General features: G+C 42.2%; 2 protein-coding genes across 2 annotated transcripts; one reads left to right on the plus strand and one right to left on the minus strand.

The window, feature by feature from the left end:
• Positions 1–22: 22 nt before the first annotated feature.
• Positions 23–3,738, minus strand: dda1 (DET1 and DDB1 associated 1). The gene is made up of 6 exons (XM_026146453.2): positions 3,595–3,738; positions 3,323–3,514; positions 2,688–2,768; positions 2,535–2,586; positions 2,348–2,409; positions 23–1,929 (listed from the first exon to the last, which is right to left on the minus strand). Exons 2-6 carry the CDS (start codon positions 3,329–3,331, stop codon positions 1,825–1,827), a joined length of 309 nt encoding a protein of 102 aa, XP_026002238.1. The 5' UTR covers positions 3,332–3,514; positions 3,595–3,738; the 3' UTR covers positions 23–1,824.
• A 9,969-nt stretch (positions 3,739–13,707) lies between these two features.
• On the plus strand, positions 13,708–23,056 carry abhd8b (abhydrolase domain containing 8b). Its single transcript, XM_026146056.2, has 5 exons — positions 13,708–13,970; positions 16,888–17,697; positions 19,402–19,572; positions 20,003–20,219; positions 21,277–23,056. The coding sequence occupies exons 2-5, from the start codon at positions 16,898–16,900 to the stop codon at positions 21,514–21,516; spliced, it is 1,428 nt and encodes a 475-aa protein (XP_026001841.2). The 5' UTR covers positions 13,708–13,970; positions 16,888–16,897; the 3' UTR covers positions 21,517–23,056.
• Positions 23,057–23,758: the final 702 nt, after the last annotated feature.

Genomic DNA, 23,758 nt, shown 5'->3' on the forward strand with positions numbered 1-23,758 from the left:
TTGAAGTACCACAAACCAAAAGTGTTTTAATCCAGTTTTATTTCAGCAAAGCTAAAAAGAACATCTGATCTAACACATGTGGGGCAAGGCTTCGGGTGGTGTAGAACAGTCTGAGCAGAAGCATAATGAGGTTTTTATACTTGAAATAACAAGACGGGGTATTTACAGTGTAGATATGAAGATGACTGACCGCACCGTCGACCCACAAAACAGGAAAGAGGAGGTTACGTCGTGACTCAGCCGGGGAGTGATAAGAACGATTTTTTTAAAGGACAGAAAAAGAAAAGCTTTTTTTTGGGTGCATGGACACCAATACAAACTGAATCTCATACAAGGAACAAGGCAGGATGGCAGCTGCACTTTGCTGTGCATGCTTATTGTGCATTCTATGGCTGAAAGTATAATACTCTAAACGCTCACAGCAGCCAGCTCTCCATCGAGAAGGGAGAAAAATAAAATAAAAACCATCCGGAGCTGTCACAAAGATGAGACGAGCAGTAACGCTGACCCGGGCCCTGAGCTGGATCCGAGTCTTAAGGCCTCTCGGCTAATACCTTCCACACAAAAACCCCCCCCCAAACACTTTATTTCTGGTCCAGGATTATAACATCCAGCCACTGAAACAGTAACATGCAAGGCAAGATAACATCCACTGGACACTGGGGCTCTTCTCTACTTTATTCTGTAGTCTTTTACAAAAAGGCAGACACACAGATACTAAATCGGATAAGCTACTGTAACTATTTACACACGTTATGCATTCTTTTCCCTTTCCCACACGTTACTATAGACATTTCTCTTTAGTGTCTGTGCTGTTGCCAAAGTTGCGCGACTAAAAATGAAATCTCACATTTCTGTATTTTCCTATTAAGACGTAACAGCTCTTTCTTTTTCTTCACATCTTTCGGTGAAAGATCTGCTAAAACTTAAAGAGAGAGAATCCCCTTCTTACTCGCCTCGATCAGCCAGAGGGAGGTGCTAGACGTGACGCTGCTTCTCAGCCACGCCGACACAACATTAATCCTACAAGCACGAGTCCCAGGATAGAACACAGATATTAATATATTCACCATAAAACAAACAAAAGAAGCCACACGTTTAAAAAGGTGGGGGTCCGGAAGAGTCGCTTCTACTTTGTGCTGTTCTTCACAGTGCATTCTTGGTTCTGTCGATTCAAACAGTGTGGAAAAGAAGTCGCAATGCCCCCGTGTGGTTGCAGAGTGGGCAGTGAAACTGAGATGGTGGGCACTGTGGCTGGCAGGAAGCTCATTGCCATTTACAAACAACAACAAAAACATCATAAAATAAAATTAAAACAGTAACAAAATACTCACAAATCAGAACAGACTGTCCGGACGACAGAGAGGCTACACGAGTCTTGTACCAGTTACATTTTTAAGAGTAGTGTCTGACATTTTCTGTCCAGTCCGTCTCATCTTAATCCTACCATCCACTCGCAGTCCGCACTCACAGCTCAGCATGCACACAAACATATACATGTGTACTGGCCCACATGGGGAAGAGCCAACACAATCAAAACACCAGTAATGATTTCGCCTCCACGACTTGAGATCATTTCTACCAACGTTATTTTCATACACTGTAAATGGCGGCTTTGTGAGTGGGAATTTCCCGCAATTCTCTCTGGAGTGACTTAACTTCATGCCAGGAAAGACATCCTGCTCTAGTCCAGGAAAAACCAGGAAGTCTGCATGCAGGAGGGATTATCCTATGGTTTTGCTTATATTGGCTATACCCTATTGATGCAAACACACATGTATACCCACCCACACACACACACACACACACACACACGACGCGCACTTATGAGTCCTCGTTCATCTCTTGGCTATCTGTCCTGGCGATCTTCCTCGGGGGCGCCGGGCTGTCACCCTCAGCTTGTTCCTGTTCCCTTTTCTTTGCTGCATTCTGTTTGACACAGGATTACACAGGAATCAGCAAAATCACAGCCTCGCTCTCTTTCAACACGTCAGTGACAGAAGCACAGATGAACAGTTGCTTCATAGCACGTGATTATTTGAGACATAATAAAGACTCCTTACAAAGACTTTTGAATTTCAGGAGTGGGACCGCAGCTCATACTCGGCCCTGCCAATTCCATCAATATATTTCCCTTCCTACATTATACACAGCATTTATTGAGGTTCTTGCATTAGTACCTGTTGCCACTCTTTACTGAGGCCTTCCCCAAACTGCAGTTTAAAATCTAAATCTTTATTTCATCTGCCATTCTCTTTCAAGAAATACTGTCAACTCTTAGCCCTAACCCTAGTTGAGGATGTGGTCTCTGCCAAATGAGAGAAATGAAAGAACTGCACACGCTCACCTTTTTGTCCCACTGCTGGTGGAGGTAACGCAGGAGAATGTTGGTTTTTTCTGTAACAATGACTGTAAACAAACACAGGCAAGATGTTTTACATACAAAACACATTACACAGGGTGCTAGTTTAGCCACAGTTAGTAAGCATTTGAAAACATCACCACAGCAGTTTTACAGTTTCAACTGTACTTACTCTGTTCAGAGGGGTATTCGCGTGTTGGTAGGTACACGGAGGGCCTGCGGTTCTATACGAGAGATCAGAAAGAGGCTGTGAATTAGAGCTGTGCCTTCTAGACATGAACAAACCTTTAAAGAACTGCATCAAGTGATTTTAAAGGCTACTTACAGATGCTTTACAAACTGAATCTGCATGAAACCTGCTGAAGTTGCTCTTGTTGTAGACAGGAAGTCCTTTCAAGAAATCAGCCTGTGGAAAGAAGGTGAGGTGACCGTTAGACTCTGCAGCTCTCATTTCATTTGTCTTTCATCTTCAACTTCATACATCCAAAGATCGCAAGTCTGAAATCATCTGACTTTCAGCAGTCAGACTGCTGTAGTTTACTCGTGTCGGCTGACAGCAACAGTGTAAGTCATCACCACCGACATGAGCGTAGGTGTGCTCCTCTTAATGCAGATGCTGCTGAGCAGGTGACAGGTCCCTGCAGATGACTGGATACAGCATTCAGGGCGTTACCTCATCTTTCACGACAACAAACCTGCCGCCCTTCGACGTCGCCATTAACCTTCAAAGTGGATGCAATATCGCACAGTGTCCATCAAGAGGTTTCAAATGGGCAGGATAGAGCTGAGCAGCTCAGAGCACAAATCGATGCCGGCTTGGCCTTGAATACCAACAGGAGGAGCAGGTGTGGCTAGCAGCTAGCCGGTAGAATCAGTTAGCTGGCTTACAATTACTGTATGCCTTATAACACCAGCTATACAGCTTAAACCACAGTAATAAACATGGGGTATGCGAACTACCTTCTCCATGATGGTGGCAGAAACGTCCAACTGCCAAACGCCGACTTGTGGACTTGGTGTGTGTTGTTCTGGTCGTGATGGCCGCGCTAGCTTACAGGCTAGGAAACCGAGACCGCTGTCCTACGTCCTTTTCGAAAGCAAAAATCACCGTCCTCAAACACAAGTTGCTGTTTCCATTTTACTTCCCAGTGACTGTGGAAAAAATGACACTACGCGCATAAAAAAGCCAAGACACCAAAACGCTCAGTACACGAGTTCGCAAAGCTACTTACACAGGACTTCTTCAGCTAGCATGATGGCACCGACGCTTTTCTAGGCCACGCCCCAAGTAGCGCCTATTGGCTTATTCTTACCCCCACCTGGTAGTAGCTTGACCGGACAACCAATTGTTAAAAACAACACAATTTAGCCCCTCCCTAAACCATTGACCAGGCAATCTGCTCTCACTCATTGAGTTTCATTATGAAAACCATCAGCCACTATTGATCCGAGCTAGAGTCCAAGATTGATGTCATCATGTGGGCGCACGTATCTCCTGCACGCGCCAATGTTTATTAGTGTCTGCAGTAAAGGCTTCAGGAAACTGAAGGACTATTTAATTCTTTTGACTTTTGTTGTAAGTTTACACCAAGTTGAAAACTTCAGATTGAAAGGTGAGAAATTGAAAACTAGGGATAAAAAAGGGTTTTCATAACACAAAGTCATTCAGGTGTTTTTGGTATTTTAAATCCTTTCAGATCTGAGTGTAGCGGAAAATTTATCTTTGTATCATAAGAAATATCTAATTTATGATGGGTGCACAGCAATCACTGAAATCAAAGATCCACAATATCTTTATTCTTGTCATACAAAATCACACAACAGTCAAGCAAATGCAATAAACAGATAATAAATATACAGGACTGAGCAACATTAACATTAAGAATATAATGAATTATTTTAAAGACTGCATGTCAGTATACTGTGTCTACACCCAGACTCTTCTAATAAGGTGTTGTTAGGATCAGCCAGAATAAACTGGGCCCTCTAGCCTTATACAGGTGACGAAGGCCATTTTGCTGCACACTCTGACTATACTCGCAGTCTCTTAGTCTGCTTCTTAGGTTCACTGACTTGTACCTGCACACAAAAGAGAAAGTCAGAATGGATTCAATCAAACAGGAATCCATATGAGTAAAGAGGGCAGGAGTATTTACTTTGTCCAGGAGATGAGATTTAAATCACATGATGGTAAGGGCTTAAGAAGCACAGTTGAAGAGTCACAGTACTGTGCTCTTTATTTTAAACAGTGCTCTTGCGTAACATCATAGACTTTAAAGGAGGAAACCTGGTCTTGTTAGGAGAGACGGCATCCATCCCACTTTGGATGGAGCAGCTCTCATTTCTAGAAATATGGACAAATTTATTAAACCCCCCAAAATATGACTATCCAGAGTTGGGACCAGGAAGCAGAGTTGCAGTCTTACACGCCTCTCTGCAGCTTCTCTCCTCCTGCTACCCCCCCAAAAACCCATCTCCATAGAGACTGTGTCAGCTCCCAAACAGACAAAAAACAAACTAAAAACCAGCAACAAACAACTTAAACATAAACAATTACAAAGAAAGAACAATACAGTATCCACATCTGAACCAAAGAGTAAAACAGTGAAATGTGGATTATTAAACATTAGGTCTCTCTCCTCCAAGTCTCTGTTAGTACATGACTTAATAATTGATCAACAAATCGATTTACTCTGTCTTACAGAAACCTGGTTGCAGCAGGATGATTATGTTAGTTTAAATGAATCAACACCTCCGAGTCATTCTAACTACCAGAAATCTCGAAGCACAGGCCGAGGGGGAGGTGTGGCAGCAATTTTTCACACCAGCCTATTAATCAACCAAAGACCCAGAAAGACTTTTAATTCATTTGAAAGCCTGATGCTTAGCCTCGTCCACCCCAGCTGTAAAACTCAGAAACCAGTCTTACTTGTTATCATCTATCGTCCACCTGGGCCTTACACAGAGTTTCTGTCTGATTTCTCAGACTTTATATCTAATTTAGTTCTGAGCTCAGATAAAATAATTATTGTGGGTGATTTTAACATCCATGTAGATGCTAAAAACGACAGCCTCAACATGGCATTTAATCTGTTATTAGACTCAATTGGTTTCTGTCAAAATGTAAAAGAACCCACCCACCACTTTAATCACACTCTAGATCTTGTTTTAACATATGGCATAGAAACTGAACATTTAACAGTGTTTCCTGAAAACCCTCTCCTGTCTGATCATTTCCTGATAACATTTACATTTACAATAATTGATTACACAGCGGTGGAGAGTAGACTTTATCACAGTAGATGTCTTTCTGAAAGCGCTGTAACTAAGTTTAAGAATATAATCCACCCACTGTTATCATCTTCAATGCCCTGTACCAACACAGAGCAGAGCAGCTACCTGAACGCTACTCCAACAGAGGTCGATCATCTTGTTAATAATTTTACCTCCTCACTACGTACGACTCTGGATACTGTAGCTCCTGTGAAAACTAAGGTCTCTAATCAGAAGTACCTGACTCCGTGGTATAATTCTCAAACACGTAGCCTAAAGCAGATGACTCGTAATCTGGAGAGGAAATGGCGTGTCACAAATTTAGAGGATCATCATTTAGCCTGGAGAAATAGTTTGTTGCTTTATAAGAAAGCCCTCCGCAAAGCCAGAACATCGTACTATTCATCACTGATTGAAGAAAATAAGAACAACCCCAGGTTTCTCTTCAGCTCTGTAGCCAGGCTGACAAACAGTCAGAGCTCTGTTGAGCCAACCATCCCTTTAACGTTAACTAGTAATGACTTCATGAACTTCTTCACAAATAAAATTTTTATCATTATAGAAAAAATGACCAATAATCATCCCACAGATGTAATATTATCTACAGCTACTCTTAGTACCATTGATGTTAAGTTAGACTCTTTTTCTCCAATTGATCTTTCTGAGTTAACTTCAATAATTACTTCCTCCAAACCATCAACGTGTCTTTTAGACCCCATTCCTACAAAACTGCTCAAAGAAGTCCTGCCATTAATTAATGCTTCAATCTTAAATATGATCAACCTATCTCTAATGATCAGCTATGTACCACAGGCCTTCAAGCTGGCTGTAGTTAAACCTTTACTCAAAAAGCATCTCTAGACCCAGCAGTCTTAGCTAATTATAGGCCAATCTCCAACCTTCCTTTTGTAGCGAGTAAAAGCCACCGAATAACCGCTAAGGGCCTCTATACTACTTGTGCAAACTTTCAGGCCCAAAGCTCTCACAGGAACGAGCCCAGAATAAACGGGACAAGAGGGTCAATATCAGTCAGATATGTTAAAATTTATTATTTTAAAAGAACACAAAGGGTTTGCAAAAGGCCTAAAACATCGAAATGGGAAAGGTCACTAACGACCACAAGATAGTCTTGGTGCAACCTGCCAGCAATGCAGCCATCACCTGAGGGCTTGCTTTACCCCGGTGGTCCCAGATGCTCGTTGCTTTAAAAGAAACAAATCCACCCCAAATAAATACGAGCCCAACAGAACACTTATCGCATGCACTAAGTGTTTTAGTTCAGGCAATAATCGGTGGCACTAAAATCACTCTTAATAAAACTTATTCACTGCAAATCCACACGGAGCACCTCTAAAAAGACCTACTTCCCCTAAGGTAAGAGCCCAGCTCAGGGATTGCACATTGCCCAACTAATATTGCACCAGCCCAGTAGAAATAAAAACAAACCCGGCATAAAAAACAGTTTTAAAAGGTGACCCTACTAAAACCAAAAATGCAACAAAAAGGAGGAAAAAACAGTGACAAATTCACATGTGCAGCCTGCCCTGCAGCAGACAACTGTGTTTGCTGCACACCTGGCTTATCTTGGCTTATCTTCTAAAATCACTTCTCGAACCTCTGCTGTAGAGGTTTAAAACAACAGTTTGTGTAGCAGACAATTAAAACTTCTCAGGCTCTTCACCTACTCACACAACCATTGTTCACAGCCGCTTGTCAGTGGAAATCAAGAACACCTGCTGCTACTTCCTCTTTTATACCCTCCATTGGGTCCCCTGGGTCCTAAAGCCTTCCCCATTACACTTTCATATCAGAATCAGAATCAGAATACTTTATTAATCCCGTGGGAAATTAGGTTATCAAACATCCTTGAAAGAGTAGTTGTCAAACAGCTAACAAATCATCTGCAGAGGTTTATTTGAAGAGTTTCAGTCAGGTTTCAGAGCTCAGCACAGCACAGAAACAGCTTTAGTGAAGGTTACAAATGATCTTCTTATGGCCTCTGACAGTGGACTCATCTCTGTGCTTGTCCTGCTAGACCTCAGTGCAGCGTTCGATACTGTCGACCATAATATCCTATTAGAGCGATTAGAACATGCTGTAGGTATTACAGGTACTGCACTGCAGTGGTTTGTATCATATCTATCTAATAGACTCCAGTTTGTGCATGTAAATGGAGAGTCCTCTTCACACACTGAGGTTAATTATGGAGTTCCACAGGGTTCAGTGCTAGGACCAATTCTGTTTACATTATACATGCTTCCCTTAGGCAGTATCATTAGAAGACATAGCATACATTTACACTGCTATGCAGATGACACCCAGCTCTATCTGTCCATGAAGCCAGATAACACACACCAATGAGTTAAACTGCAGGAATGTCTTAAAGACATAAAGACCTGGATGGCCGCTAACTTTCTGCTTCTTAATTCAGATCAAACTGAGGTTATTGTACTCGGCCCTGAAAAGCTTAGAAATATGGTATCTAAGCAGATTCTTACCCTGGATGGCATTACCTTGGCCTCCAGTAACACTGTGAGGAACCTTAGAGTCATTTTTGACCAGGACATGCCCTTCAACGCACATATTAAACAAATATGTAAGACTGCTTTCTTCCATGTGTGCAACATCTCTAAAGTTAGAAATATCCTGTCTCAGAGTGACGCTGAAAAACTAGTTCATGCATTTATTACTTCCAGGCTGGACGACTGTAATTCATTATTATCAGGAAGTCCTAAAAACTCCCTGAAAAGCCTTCAGCTAATCCAAAATGCTGCAGCAAGAGTCCTGACAGGGACTAGAAAGAGAGAGCAGATTTCTCCTGTTTCGGCTTCCCTTCATTGGCTTCCTGTTAAATGCAGAATTGAATTCAAAATCCTGCTCCTCACATACAAGCTCTTAAATAATCAGGCCCCATCTTATCTTAATGACCTTGTAGTACCATATCAGCCTATTAGAGCACTTCGCTCTCGCTCTGCAGGCCTACTTGTTGTTCCTAGAGTATTTAAAAGTAGAATGGGAGGCAGAGCCTTCAGTTTTCAGGCCCCTCTTCTGTGGAACCAGCTTCCAGTTTGGATTCAGGAGACAGACACTATCTCTACTTTCAAGATTAGGCTTCAAACTTTCCTTTTTGCTAAAGCATATAGTTAGGGCTGGACCAGGTGACCCTGAATCCTCCCTTAGTTATGCTGCAATAGGTGTAGGCTGCCGGGGGATTCCCATGATGCATTGAGTTTTTCCTTTCCAGTCACCTTTCTCACTCACTATGTGTTAACAGACCTCTCTGCATTGAATCATATCTGTTATTAACCTCTGTCTCTCTTCCACAGCATGTCTTTATCCTGTCTTCCTTCTCTCACCCCAACCGGTCGCAGCAGATGGCCCCGCCCCTCCCTGAGCCTGGTTCTGCCGGAGGTTTCTTCCTGTTAAAAGGGAGTTTTTCCTTCCCACTGTCGCCAAAGTGCTTGCTCATAGGGGGTCATATGATTGTTGGGTTTTTCTCTGAATCTATGAAGCGCCTTGAGGCGACTTTTGTTGTGATTTGGCGCTACATAAATAAAATTGAATTGAATTGAATTGAATTGAATTGAAAAGGAGATGTAAATTATAACCGTGCATGAGTGGATTTGCCAGTCCTTCCGGTTTCTCGTGGATTGCTGGGTTTTGGTTTCTGTATGTTCTCCCACCTCGCTGTCACCTGCCTCCTTGGACTCCTTACAAGTAGTTACATAGCAACAACAGCCATGGCAACTTACACAGCAGCTCTGTATGATGTAAAAGGACAAAAAAATAAAATAAATTAAAAATAAAATCAAACATAAAAAAATGCTAAGATGGGGAGAATATTATTTGTGTATGACATCTGTTTTCACTGTAACTTAAGAAGATTTGTGCAAAAAACAAACAAACAAAAAAGCAAAATATCTGGATTTAAATGGGGCTTCTGGATAACAGGGACACTTAAATTATAACTGGCTGAGTGGCTTAGTTACATAGCAACAGCAGCCACGGGGCCTTATGATGCTGGAGGATAAATGCTAAGTAGATGGAGAGAGTATTCAGATTCACAAACTAACGTATTTAAGCTCTTTTAGATTATTGTTGTCTTGAAGGATGACTGTATAAATGAGTCTGAATTGAATTTAACTGAACTGAATGTTCTGTGCTTATGACTTCTCATTAACTGGAGGGGTCATCTGAAATGGTAAAATGCCCTGTATTTGTATTAGGGCTGCCACAAACGACTACCGATTAATCAGATCATCATCCATTGGACGTAAAAAGTACAGCTTATTGCACCAGCAGCATCTGCTCTTATATAACTATCATTAGCTTACAGCTTTAAGTGTTTAAGGTCTGTGCTAACTAAAAATAAAGACAAGATGATAGTTTATTAAATTTTAATGAAATTTGCAGATTGTTTCGGTGAAGTTTAATAAACTCCTTGCTATCTAAAATATAACAGGACACCGGAGTAAATTCTGGAGCATCTCACACTTCTGATAATCAGCTGTCTGCTTGATGTTTATTCAGCTGTGTAAAAACTATAACTTTAATCTCAGACAAACCGATTTACTCAGGAACAAATAAAACACTGAAAAAAGCCAAACAATAACATTGTCAAGGCTCGGCTGTGTGGCAGGCAGGAGGAGGACCCAAAATGCAAAACTCACACAAACGGGAATGAACTCAAAGGCAGCTTTATTGCTGAAGAGGCAGAACATAGGAAATACAAAACTAAACTGGGAAAAGTAAACTAACACTCGGAGGGAGAGACACAGGGAAATCCACGCAGCATGAGGGACGACATCACGCTGAACAGAGGGAGACGCAGACAGAAATACACAGAGGGTTAACGAGGAAAGTGGGAACACACGGGGAACACAGGTGACACTGATAATCATAACGAGACAGGGCGGGGTGAACTGAACATGACATGTACGGGCGTGAGAGTCACAAAGTAAACAGGAAGTGCACAGAGGTTCAGACAGGAGGAGAGAGAGAGCACGGGGAAAACACAGACATAACGGGCTGGGAAAACATGAAACAACCACAAAGGGAGACGAGGGCTCATAAATACATAGAGGGCACACAGGGGGAAGAGAGAGCACGGGGAGAACTTAGACATAATGGGCAGGGGAAACATGGAATAAAACATAAGGAGAGACGAGGGCTCACAGATACACAGAGGGGCACACAGGGGGTAAAAGCCATGAAGGGAAAACACTTAGGGAACAACACAACAGGGCAACTCAGAAAACATGGCCTAAGCAAGGAACAAAATACAAACATAAAAGAACACTAAGAACACTGGGCCAACATGGCCCAGGACCATGACAAACATTTTAAGTTATCTTAGTGACTTATATATCATTTTTAACCTGAGTAGTGAAAGACGGCGGTGGGTTTGAAAACGATTTGCTGGGAGTCCGGTGTTCTCACCGGCTCTAGTGAGCCTAGCCCCCGGCTAGCTATCGAGCTAGTGGGTAACAGACGTCTCCGAAAACGTCGGAGCGCTTTTGAAAATATGCGGTGTCTTGATAAACTGAGCAGATATTTGAGGTTTACACAGCTACATTCTCGCCTGAAAATATGTTAAACGTTTATTTTGTGACCCAGAAAGAACAATAAGAGTAATATTAAAACTAAGTAGCTGCCGCCATTGTTGGAATGGCGGCATTCATAGCTGGGCCGCGCTATGAATTCTGGGACAGAGCTACTTCTTCTTTGGTGTTTAACGGCAGCTGGCATCCTTGTACATGCAGTGCTGCCATCTTCTGTTTCAGTCCGTTATTACACTCTTAAATCCTGCTACTTATTCCTGCGTCTTTTGGGATCTTACAAAGCTTCAAACGACGCGTCGACTATTAAATCAGTCGTGGACGATTTTGATAGTCGACTAATCGTGGCAGCCCTAATTTGTATAGTGCTTTACTTTGTCCCTAAGGACCCCAAAGCGCTTTACACTACATTCAGTCATCCACACATTCACACACTGGTGATGGCAGCTACATTGTAGCCACAGCCACCCTGGGGCGCACTGACAGAGGCGAGGCTGCCGGACACTGGCGTCCCCGGGCCCTCTGACCACCACCAGTAGGTTGCCTACAGGTGGTGGTCAGAGGGCACCGTTGCGGGTGAAGCGTCTTGCCCAAGGACACAACGACCGAGACTGCCCGGGGCTCGAACCGGCAGCCTTCCGATTACAAGACAAACTGCCAACTCTTGAGCCACGATCGCCCCTGTCATTGATATTCAAACCAAGACACTTTCAGAATTTGACCTTTCAAGTTAACCAGTGTAAAATCTAGCTTGCAAAATGCTTGGTGAGAATAGAATAGAATAGAATAGAATAGAATAGAATAGCCTTTATTGTCATTGTACAGAGTACAACGAAATTGGAGTGCCACTCCCTTGGTGCAAGTTTCAATAATAAATATAAATGTAAAATATAAAAAGTACAAAAAAAACAATCGTAAGTACTCAAACAATAGTATGTACAATATATACAGGATAGCAGCATTAATATGATGACAGTATGAATAGCAGCATAATATAATGACAGTGACGGTATGGAATAGGTTCAGTTGTTTTTGTGCTTATTTACTACGGTGATAGCTCTGGGAAAGAAGCTATCCCTGAATCTGTTTGTCCTGGTTTTATGTGACCTGTACCGTCGGCCTGACGGTAATAGTTCAAACAGTTGGTTGCTGGGGTGAGAGTGGTCCTTGATGATATTGCCAGCTCTGCTGAGGTACCGAGAGTTTGCAGTGACTTCCAGGCTGGGCAGAGAGCAGCCAGTGATCTTCTGGGCTGTGTTGATGACCCTCTGCAGTACTTTCCTGTCCGCAGCTGAGCACCCTGCATACCATGTTGTTATGCCGTACGTTAGGATGCTCTCTATGGTGGCTCTGTAAAATGTCACCAGCAGCCTCTCCTCCAGGTTGTTCCTCCTGAGCACTCTCAGAAAGTGGAGACGCTGCTGGGCCTTTTTTTTTTACCACCGCCGTGGTATTTGTAGTCCAGGAGAGGTCATCAGAGATCTGCACGCCCAGAAACCTCATGGAGTGTACCCTCTCCACACAGCTCCCGTGAATGTAAAGTGGGGCCGGGTCTGCTCTGCCCTTCCTGAAGTCCAAGATAAGTTCTTTAGTTTTCGTGGTGTTCAGTTGGAGGTTGTTAACTGAACACCACTCAGTCAGTCTGTTGACCTCATCTCTGTAGTCCGACTCATCCCCCCTTGAGATGAGTCCAACCACTGTGGTGTCATCCGCGAAAAGTGAGTAAAGAGAGTTATTTAAAAGTGAGGTGAAGGAAGTATTATTAGAAGTGAGTGAAAGAATTCATGGTTTTGTTAAGCAAGGCTGTCTAAGAAATTGACCACATTTAAAGGGAAACTGTGGCTCAGCTAATTTGCTTTCCTGATCAACAAAAGAAGAGAGAGAGAGACAAAGGGGTGTGGCAGAGAGAGAGAGAGAGAGAAGCAGACAAGATGCAAGAAAAACAAAGAGGAAGCGGTGAGGAAAGGTGGCAAGGAAGAATGGACTGAGTGCTTTCTAAAAGTGTGCCAGTGGGTTTCGGATGAAAAGCCACCTCCCCCCTCCCCTCTCTCTCTCTCTCTCTCTCTCTCTCTCACACACACACACACACACACACACACACACACACACACACACACACACACACACACACACACACAGGCAGGAACACTTCATGCCCTTAAATGTATGTCGACCAACAAGATTTTTATTGTCAATTGTTCAAACATTTATGCTTATATTAACTTTTTATTTTATTTTAGAAAAGCCGCAGGTATTGTTGTCCCCCCCCCCCCCCCCCCGACACACACCCTTCTTTACGTTTCTTTTTCTTTGCTTTTTTAATTGATTTAAATGTTAATCGGTTTTACTTCACTGGCACCTTTCCCGCCGGACAAACAGGTTTCTCTCCAATTGTCTGGTCTCCCCTTACATAGCAGCGGGGGACAAGTGTTCACTCCCACTAACAGAACAGGGAGCCAACGGTGTTTGTAAGACGATCAGCTATCGATGGATTAAAAACATCCGCGGAGCTCCGGTGGGTTTCTGAGCGCACGCGCAGATATTTCAGCGTGGACGTGGAGTTTCTGGAGCGCGCAGATATGTGGATCTACCTGTGACCCACAAAGAGATGCGCTGTCAGTCGGTCGATACTGGCCGCCATGTGGACAGGGCAACAAAATCCAGATAAATTAGATTACTGGATTGACCGCAACAGATTATAGTTCTCCTACTTCCCCGATGCTTGACGAGAAAACAATCTGAAAAATTAGACGGAATTTGAAGGGAAACAGGGAAAGGTAAGCCTTCTGATTTAATTAGTGTGTTTATCCCATTTTTTTCTGCGGACTGTAAATATTCAGATTATAAAGTAGTTTAAGGATTTCTGCAGGAGGCAAGACGAAGGTTGCTATGTAAAGGTGAGCTCCGTCATTGAAGACGCACGGGTCATTCGGTGTAAATAACGGAAAGGATTTTTATTTGACGTTACATTCTAGTGTACACTGAAAAGAGAAACCTTCTGGCACTTGCTTCACCTGATGCATCAGACAGTGAGTCTATTCAAAGAGCTTTGATTGTGTTTAGTGAATGGATGGGCCCAGCAGCTTTAAATACCAGGTACAAGACTCCTATTATTATTATTAGTAGTAGTAGTAGAAGAAGAAGACCACCACCCAAACCATTAGAGATGCATTTTCGTTGTTGTTTTGCTTAAATTATTTCTTAATGGTCACTTTGATGAATTTGTAGTTACAACAAACTGGTTATAAAAATGTATAACTTACTAACATATCACATTTCAAAGCTTCAGTCCACACCTGCTATGTGATTCTAGTTGTGTCAAACATGTCAGCAAATGCAATGGATCTTTAATGGTGCAGCACAACTAATACACTGATTAAATAAACAAGTGTGAGACTATAGCAACAGTGAAGCTAATGCAGTTGTTTTTAATCCGAATTACAGTCTCTACTCGTTTTTCTGGGCATCAGTCCCACTGTGATTGTGTCTAACCTGCATGCAATGTTATATAACAGCCAGTCACAGTCTCTGACCGCAGGGCCCGAGCAGGAACTTTAGCAAGAAGCAAACTCACTAATAGGGACGACTTTAATCAGGTGATATTTAAATGGACGGCACAGCCACAGGGAGGATGTTGTGAATATCTGCCTGTGAACATAAGCTCATCATGGTTCAATCAATAGATAGTAACACCCTGGCTGTACTTTGCATAAAAAATATAGTGTTAGATGAATGTAGGTACTTTCATGTGTGACTTTGTGTTACAATATGTTAAAAAAAAGAGTCCTTCCCACTCTGCATCTATGTGAATGTGTCCTGATTGTGTTAAGACCTTCTTTGTGTTCAGTTCATTTACATCAGGGGTGTCAAATTCGTGGCTCGGGGGCCACTTGCGGCCCACGTCACTTGCGGCCCGTATATTGACGTGAAGAAACATAATGCAATTTGAAGGGACTTCTTATGTTTGGGAGGATTTGTTTGTTGTTGAGTGCGATGCTAAAATAAGTTCTTTAAAAAGCCAAAAATGATTCAATATGAAGGCAACATGAGCAGAGAGCACAAACATGCTGAGGGATCGGCTGTCTGCTGTCACAGACTCATGTGTGCACTTAATACAAACAATAGCAGAAGTGATGCCACGTGTGAAAGAGAGAACGAGTGTCATTATTTGGTATTTCAATCAAAGGCTTCAGTTAGTTATGAGTTTGCAGTTTTGTCTTGTTATACAATATTTGAAATGTAAATTCTGGTGAGGGGGATGAGGGGGGATCGGACTATGTGACAGGGGGCGTGGTAGATGGATAAATGTTTATCTTTTATGCTTGTAAGCTGGTTCAGGTTATGATCCAGCCTCGCCAGTATTTTATACAAATGGAACAGGAAATAAAATGCGTCACTCCTTCTGCCTGATCAAAATGATGCCTTTTGTTGTGAGATGAATGGGCGACCCTCACTTATGTGAAAATGCCGCTCTCAGCCTCTTCCTGTCAGTACAGGCAGCACCGCACTGTTATTTGGAGAGTGGATGTGCCAGTATAAGCAGAAAGGACTAAAAGGGCCAAGCAGGAATATTGTTTTACGTTGTGCTTATAATCCCCACATGAAAACAGGAGCTGATGTAAAGTTGAGAGAAAAACGCAACAGTATAAAACTGTCTCTGCACAGTGCCATAGTTTCCTGTTTTTATCCAGAGACAGATTGTGCTCTGTGGACTTAAACAGAGAGACTGAGAGTATAATCCTTTGTAGTAGGGAGGAAGGTAGGATAATGCAGCCAGCAGAGACGCTTGCAGACCCTGCATGGCTGCTGTTGCCATAGCAGATAATCAACCAACAACTGATACTGCAGGAGGACCTGTGTAATGTACAGGGACACCTTTTGGGGGCTGTTTAGTTACAAAATTGTTGCAGAAGTTTCAAAAGAAGCAAGGAAGTAGAAAGGTGGTTGTATTGGAATTGAAGAATATGATATACAGTAGAAGAAGAAGAGCGTGCTGTCTATATGAGCTTAATTTACACCAAAGTAACACTGGCTTTTCTTTATTCATGAATATCCTTCAATAATCACTGAGCAACGCTTCAAAAAAAGCACCTTTAATCACCGATGGGTTGTTGTGTGGTTTTAACCAGTAGCGCTGCTGCGTGTTGCTCCTGCAGAGCGATCACATGGTGGACAGCTTTAACTCAGGGAGCTATTACCATCCGTTCATGTCTATTAATACCACGAAAGGCCGTGCTGAGTAAAGATGGTGATCAGTTACGTCTGACAGAAAGCAGCAAGGCTTTAAGTTGTAAACAGATGCCGGGTTGTAAAGGCACCTGAACTTGTTTATTTCTCTGAATGGTACATTTAAGCTTCCCAGATAGTCAGTTGATGTAGAGAAGTCTTAAATGACATGCAGCATATATTTAGTTAATATTTGCCATTTAACTCTGCTGTTTCTCCAAATGCATGTGCTTGATGCATGTATGCATGTGTACTGTGCCTTCATCTCCTCATATTCATCTTCCTGAGCGAATTTCTAATGACATGAGCAGAGAATCATTTTGCCATAGTTTTGTGTTCTTATTCTGGCTTAAATAGAGAGCTTGCTTGTATGATAAAGGTTCACATTGCTGCCTGTCTGCATCTCTTCAATGACCCTCTTCGCTCGTGTTTCTTATGTGTGTTTTTATGTGACTATATTCCCTGCAGACTGGCAGCCATGCTGACCAGCTTTCTGGAAGGTCTGCTCTGCTGCTTCACCTCAAAGCCGACCAATATTGTGGTTCCTGTAGAAACCTCAGAACCTGCTGATGGCTACGAGTTTGTGGAGGTAAAACCGGGCCGCATTCTGCGAGTTCGGCATATCATCCCCGACAGGCCGGTGGTGGAGGAGCCCACCGGGCTTGGTGGGAGTGTGAGCTGCAAACGAAAAATCACAGTTTACCGTAACGGACAGCTGTTCATTGAGAACTTGGGTGACAGGGCGAGTGCAGAGCTGAAAAGCTGCCAGAATGGAGAGACAGAACCCAACAGCACCATGGAGGTAGAACTGACGGACTGTGGTAATTCGTCGCCGCCCGTCAGCATTCCTGAGGCGAGATCAGACTCTCTCACGGCTGGAAACAACGGCGCATCCGACACAGCAGCAGCAGTGGGTGAGGCTTCTGCTGCTGGACAGACTGACCAATCTCAGCAACCCAGGAAGCGCAGGCGGAAGCCCAAGCGCACTGTGGTGATTGACTGTGAAAGGAAGATATCAGCCTGTAAAGGGACACATCCAGATGTGACGTTGTTCTTCATTCACGGAGTCGGAGGTTCGCTGGATATCTGGGGAGGCCAGCTGGACTTCTTTTCTCGGCTGGGCTACGAAGTGATTGCCCCGGACCTGGCAGGACACGGAGCCAGCTCAGCACCGCAGATTCCTGCAGCGTATACGTTCTATGCGCTGGCTGAGGATATGAGAATCATCTTCAAGAGATACGCTCGGAAGAGGAATATCCTCATAGGACACTCTTACGGGTGAGTCCCAGATCACAGCGTTCAAACAGAACACGGTCCGGAGGTCATCCAGAAGTGTTCAGGAAACCTCAGCGCCTCTTTGTTTCAGTCATTTGTCAGGCAAAGATCTGAGATCTTACTGGAGGTTCTGAAATATAAGAATTTACTCTGCAGTTTCATTAAAATTCAACATATTTAGATTTCATGAAGATAAAACAAGAATTTTACCAAACCAACTTCAAGCACTTTAACAGTCACAGCAGTTATAAAGTGATACACAAAAATGATTAAATACATTAAAAACAATCAAAAGTACAAAAATAACACCAATTAAGCTACAATAAAAACAAATACACTGGTTCAAAGACCACAAGGGATGAATAATTTAAAATGTTCAAAACTAATTCTAAAAATAGTTTTTTTAGACACATCATAATAAGCTATGGAAAATAAAGTTGCCAGTAAACAAAAGGTGTAGCAACATACAGTGGGACATGCTATACAGTAACAAAAGATATGTTAAGAAGAACTGTTAAACTTCTATAATTAGAGCTATAATTAAAACCACAAATGTAAATTATACAGCACAGACATTTAGTATGTGAATAACATATATATTTAATTTCAAAGGGACTTTCTAGTCTAACTAAATAAATGATTCTTTGCCCTCATAAGCATGAAACAATAACTTTGAGTAAAATACAACAGAATAAATGGTAAACAGACTGGTTCTTATAAAGTGCTTTTCTACTCTACTCAGCACTCAGGTAGCTTTATACAACTTACATGATTCATCCAAGCAATTTTTTCTATGCATATGTGCTTTCTGACTAACATTTACACTGATGGATGCATCAGAGAGCAACTTTAATTCATTTTTATTTAAATAGCACCAAATCACAACAACAGTCGCCTCAAGGTGCTTTATATTGTAAGGTAGATCGTACAATAATAGATACAGAGAAAAACCCAACAATCATATGACCCCCTATGAGCAGCACTTTGGTGACAGTGGGAAGGAAAAACTCCCTTTTAACAGGAAGAAACCTCCAGGAGAACCAGGCTCAGGGAGGGGCGGGGCCATCTGCTGTGATTGGTTGGGGTTGGGGACTAACTTGGGTTTAGAATCTTTCCCAAGGATATTTGGCACCACCCACAAACCGCCAGCCTTCAGTTAGTATGTATGCTCTGCCTCCTGAATAAACCTGTAAACTGAATCTATGCCCATCCAGTGAACTCCTTTTGACCAGATTCTAATAAGTGTGTTTTGCATTGTATGTAACAAAAATTACATGGAAAGTTTACACGTAATCAAATTCCTGTAATTTCCTGCAAACAAATGACTTGAAGTCGGCATTTTGTGCATAAATACTTTTTCGAGTGTAGTGAATATAAATAATGCTAAATTTTATTCTGTCTGTTATTTAGCTGGGTCTTATGCTACACTAACTTCCTTTTACTTCCTGTATAGCCATTAAAATCAGTGTTATTGCTGTTAACTGTGATAATTATTGCTCAGTTTCTTACACACTATATTTAATCCAGACTTTAAAGACGTGCTGACTTGTGAAAATGTGAGCAAGTGAAAAAGTGAGGCACAATATTTGGACTCACACATAAAAAAAGGCCAATTCTGAACAGTAGATTTCAAAGATGACTACCACAGCATGATTACCTGGTTTTTTCAGTCTGTCCTGTAACCGGCCTGTTGTTCTTTTTGTCTAGTGTGTCGTTCTGCACCTTCCTGGCTCATGAATATCCAGAACAAATTCACAAGATGGTGATGATCAACGGCGGCGGTCCCACAGCTCTGGAGCCCAGCCTCTGCTCCATCTTCAACCTGCCCACCTGTGTGCTTCACTGCCTCTCCCCGCTGCTCGCCTGGTGCTTTCTCAAGTAAGACAGCGAAATTGAAAGATCCTCCAAGGAAGGAGGCACGACTCAGTTTGTTTTCTGTTTCTCTAAACAGTTGAAGTTCAGGTTTGTAGCCTCCTAAACATAAACGCAATGAGTCCAGTCAGATGAAATGTGCACACAGTTGGGTATTTTGCAGTGTTATACATTGCTTTTTCAATATTACATCATAGTGCCAATATTTATTTAAGACCAATCGTATTTACACATTTTGCAGAAAGAGTGTGAGTAAGAGAGTTTGACAAAGAAATAAAAGTCGTGCAGACAGTAAAACTGTCTGTAGTAGCAAATCCTGTTTATTGTATGTGTAATATCATGTATGTAGGATAATTCTTCTTATGTTTAATCTGCTGTTAAATTAATGTTTAAAATAATAATTTTTTCTTTGGTATAAATGTCGTCTACTCTGCAGGGCGGGCTTTGCTCGGCAGGGCGCCAGGGAGAAGCAGTTGCTGAAAGAGAACAATGCCTTCAATGTGTCGTCTTTTGTGTTGCGTGCCATGATGAGCGGGCAGTACTGGCCTGAGGGGGACGAGGTCTACCACGCTGAGCTGACAGTGCCCGTCCTGCTGGTGCATGGCATGCATGACAAATTTGTCCCTGTTGAAGAGGACCAACGAATGGCAGAAGTAAGTGGGGGGTCTCACACTTCCTAATGAAGCTATTATTATTATAAATAACAGATTGTGGACTGAAAACATCATTCTGTGGTGAAAAGGATAAGAAATGTGTCCCAGTTTGGAAAGAAGAAAATCCAGTTAAAAAACTTCATTAAAACAGACGTTCAGCTTTATTTATACAGCAACAAAGCACAACAACAGGTGCCTCAATGTGCTTTATATTGTAAGGTAGCGAAAACCACAACAATCAGAAGATCCCCAATGAGCAAGTGCTATGGTGACAGTAGGAAGGAAAAACTCCTTTTTAACAGGAAGAAACCTCAGAACCAGCTCAGGGAGGGGCGGGGCCATCTGCTGCAACCAGCTGGGGTGATTGGAGGAAGACGGGACAAAGACGTGGAAGAGCGTCATAATTTCAAAGCTATGTAATATAAGATAAGAATCATCACCTTGCTTTGTGTTTCAAGTTGAACTCTCTGGTGAACATTTGATAATCTTTCAGCCTGGTTCTTCTCTCTGATGAAAATAGCTGCTCTGCACGCAGCGATGAAATTAGCTTAGGAAACAGATCGTTCCCTCAGGGGTCGGTAATCAAAGCAAAGATAGAAATATAATTCTCAGGTGGCCAGAAAAACAACTGAATCAGTGCTTTGCTAAACGAGCAGCAGTTTGCAAACAAATTCACCGTAACAAGCTGAAATATGAAATCAGGTCAGTTTACAGCATCCAGTGAATGTTTAAAAAAATCAGCTGCTTTAACAAATTCTCAGGTAAACAGCAGCTAAAACGATGATGCAGCGGCTGAACTTTAGTGGCTGATTCATGAGAAGAGACACAGAAATTCATGTAAATGCCAAATCGTGTCCTTCTGTCAACTTACACACATAATGTGCTTGTTTTCCGCCCACTAAAAAGGACCAAAAGGTTTTGTTTGGATTCACACTTTGACTCTGATTCATTCATTTGAACTGTAGTTTGTTATTTGCAGAAATATTTGACAATATCATTCAGAAAGTGTTGAGCTGGTGATGAGTCTAACCTTTATTCTTATCCTTATTTTTATCAGATACTTCTAATGGCGTTCCTGAAGGTCTTGGAGGACGGCAGTCACATGGTCATGATGGAGTGTCCGGATCCTGTTAATACGCTCCTGCACGAGTTCTTCCTCTGGGAACCGCTGACCCTCCCAGCGCCAAAGAAAGAGTCCAAAACCCGTCCAGAGACCGCTAAAGCTCGAACTGATAACACTCAGGCGATAGCTGAGCCCAGCAAGGCCCGGCCTGCGACTGCTAAACCAGCCCAATGAAGCGGCAGCAGGTTCACATCAGAGCTGAAACACTGGTTGTTACGGTGAATCGTGGTCGGCCAGTCGGTGCATCACAAGCATCCCAGTGCATCTGGTGCAAGCTGTTAAACCTGATGGTGAGCCAGTTAACTGGTCCTGCTGGAGGCGGGACACTCTGCAGAGGTCACTGATTCCAAATAAACACAGCAGCGAGGACGCGTTTGTGCCTTGAACTGATGCGTTACAGTGACGGTACCTGGATCGGGGAAGCACAAATGGAAACAGCCACGAAGGCAACGATGAAAACAGCTGCCAAGTGGGAAAGATGATAAACTGGGACAAGAACATGTGGCTCCTGGTTGAGCACAAGCTGTAATTAACAGCTGAGACTCAACCTTATGAAGTGTAGCTGGATAGTCAGTCATTGTTTTTATTCCTCATAAGTATTGCAAACCTTACCTGTTGTAAAGGTAAGCATGTGAAAATAACACAATGCCATACGCAAAATAACTAATTGAGAAGATGTTTTTTGATGAAAAACAAAACCTCCGTCCATTGGCCTTTTTCTTCTCTCTTCTCTTCTTCTCACTGATGCATGAAGCTCAGTGTAGCTATGAAAGCAGCTGCTTCTGGTATTTAATAGAAATGCATTAATGGGGGTTTGGGGGGGGGGGGGGGGATCCAGAAAGAAGTGAAAGTAAGTTTGCTGCTTCTGAGACATCAAGAAAATGATGTTCAATCGAGTGTGCACGGCTAAACTTAGCAATGACTGCAGGTCATCACTGAGTCCTACATTTACAGGAACAGCACGATCGCATGTATGCAGCGAGGTGTAACTGCAGCAGGAAACGAAGCATGTCGAGCACTGCAACAGAGAACATGTCCAAGCTGAACACCACAAAGTATTTGCAGACACTATTGATTGTGCTGCTACGTGTCGGTGCTGTAGCACCTCTGAGATTTCATTCCTCACTAAAACTGACTGAGAGTCGCTGACAAACAGCTTCTACGTGTCCTTTATTACACTGTGTTGTGTTATTGTGTCTGCTGAATGCACACAAAAGAGTTTAGCTTGGAAACATGTTACTGTCCAGTGCACCGACTGTAACGTTTGAGTCCTTCGTAGTTTAACGTGGACGTCTGTGACGCCACAGCGTAAACAATCAACACTACGAAGCTGTTAAATCCTCTGTGACTGTAAAGGTTTAGTTCGTTAGAGGATTTAAATTCTGGCATTTGCTGTGTTCACAAACCCTCACAGGGCCTCAGTCAGCTGTACAGGGCACAGATCTCACCCTTTTCTTTCTTTTCAAACATATTTGATTTCGTAGGACAGACTTTTTATACTTTTGACTTCAGGTTAGGATGAATGTTTCTGAGATTCAAAGCAAGAAATGTTGCTTTTGATTCAAATAGAAGGAAACTGTCTGCTTTGTGTCTTGTGTGTCTTAAATTTTGTAACTGTTGGCCTTTGTCAAAGAAAAACATGATAAATTATTTACATGATCACAGTAAATGTGAATTTTCAAAAAAATAAAAGATAAATCTTCTGTTTTTTCTACATTTGGAGCAGCTGCCATTTTAATTTTCTTAAAATCAGAAACAACCTTCTTTACAGTTATATTGTTGCACACAAACAAACAGAAGCTGTCCAACCACAGCGAATTAGCACTGGGAGTCACAACGTCCCCCCCACACGTGCTCGAGGATTAAAGTGCTGACATCTGTGCGAGTATTCACAAAGCTTCCAAAGGTACAAACAATAATCGAAACTGTAAAATCTTGATATTTCTCACATGGTCCCGTCAAAGTTGAGACTAAATCTCGATAAAACAAAAGTAAAGACATAAAAACTGCTTCTAAGGTGAGACTGAAAGAAGGACTTAAGAGAATTTTAAGCAGAGAGGAAACAGAATATTCATAGTTCATATTATTCACTTAAATCATATTTATCCATTTAAGCAAAGGAAGATCCAAAGCACAGGTTATGCAAGACAGCCAATAAAAACAAGCCCAGCGGTTCTCACACATTAAATAAATGTAAGCAAACTATAAATGTCAACAGTGAGCAAAGTTTCTACATTTTTAAGGCAGAATGAATAAATGGTAAATGGCCTGTATTTGTATAGCGCTGTACACACTCACACACTGGTGTGAATGAATAACATCCTATTTATTGAAATGAGATATTTCTATTTATGCGTTTTAAAGAGATTTAATTATATGACTGAGTCTATTTTTGCACTGTCAGTTTTCTATTTTG

The sequence above is a fragment of the Astatotilapia calliptera genome, chromosome 17, assembly GCF_964374335.1.
Source record: "Astatotilapia calliptera chromosome 17, fAstCal68.1, whole genome shotgun sequence".
Lineage (NCBI taxonomy): Eukaryota > Metazoa > Chordata > Actinopteri > Cichliformes > Cichlidae > Astatotilapia > Astatotilapia calliptera.

Excerpts from the sequence above, each read along its gene's own strand:
- abhd8b (XM_026146056.2), top strand. The coding sequence starts at position 16,898 with ATGCTGACCAGCTTTCTGGAAGGTCTGCTCTGCTGCTTCACCTCAAAG. Across the intron at positions 17,698-19,401 it reads CTCATAGGACACTCTTACGG|TGTGTCGTTCTGCACCTTCC; the intron begins GTGAGTCCCAGA and ends CTTTTTGTCTAG. Across the intron at positions 19,573-20,002 it reads CTCGCCTGGTGCTTTCTCAA|GGCGGGCTTTGCTCGGCAGG; the intron begins GTAAGACAGCGA and ends TCTACTCTGCAG.
- dda1 (XM_026146453.2), bottom strand. Across the intron at positions 2,587-2,687 it reads ATTCAGTTTGTAAAGCATCT|AACCGCAGGCCCTCCGTGTA; the intron begins GTAAGTAGCCTT and ends TCTCTCGTATAG. Across the intron at positions 2,410-2,534 it reads CGAATACCCCTCTGAACAGA|TCATTGTTACAGAAAAAACC; the intron begins GTAAGTACAGTT and ends GTTTGTTTACAG.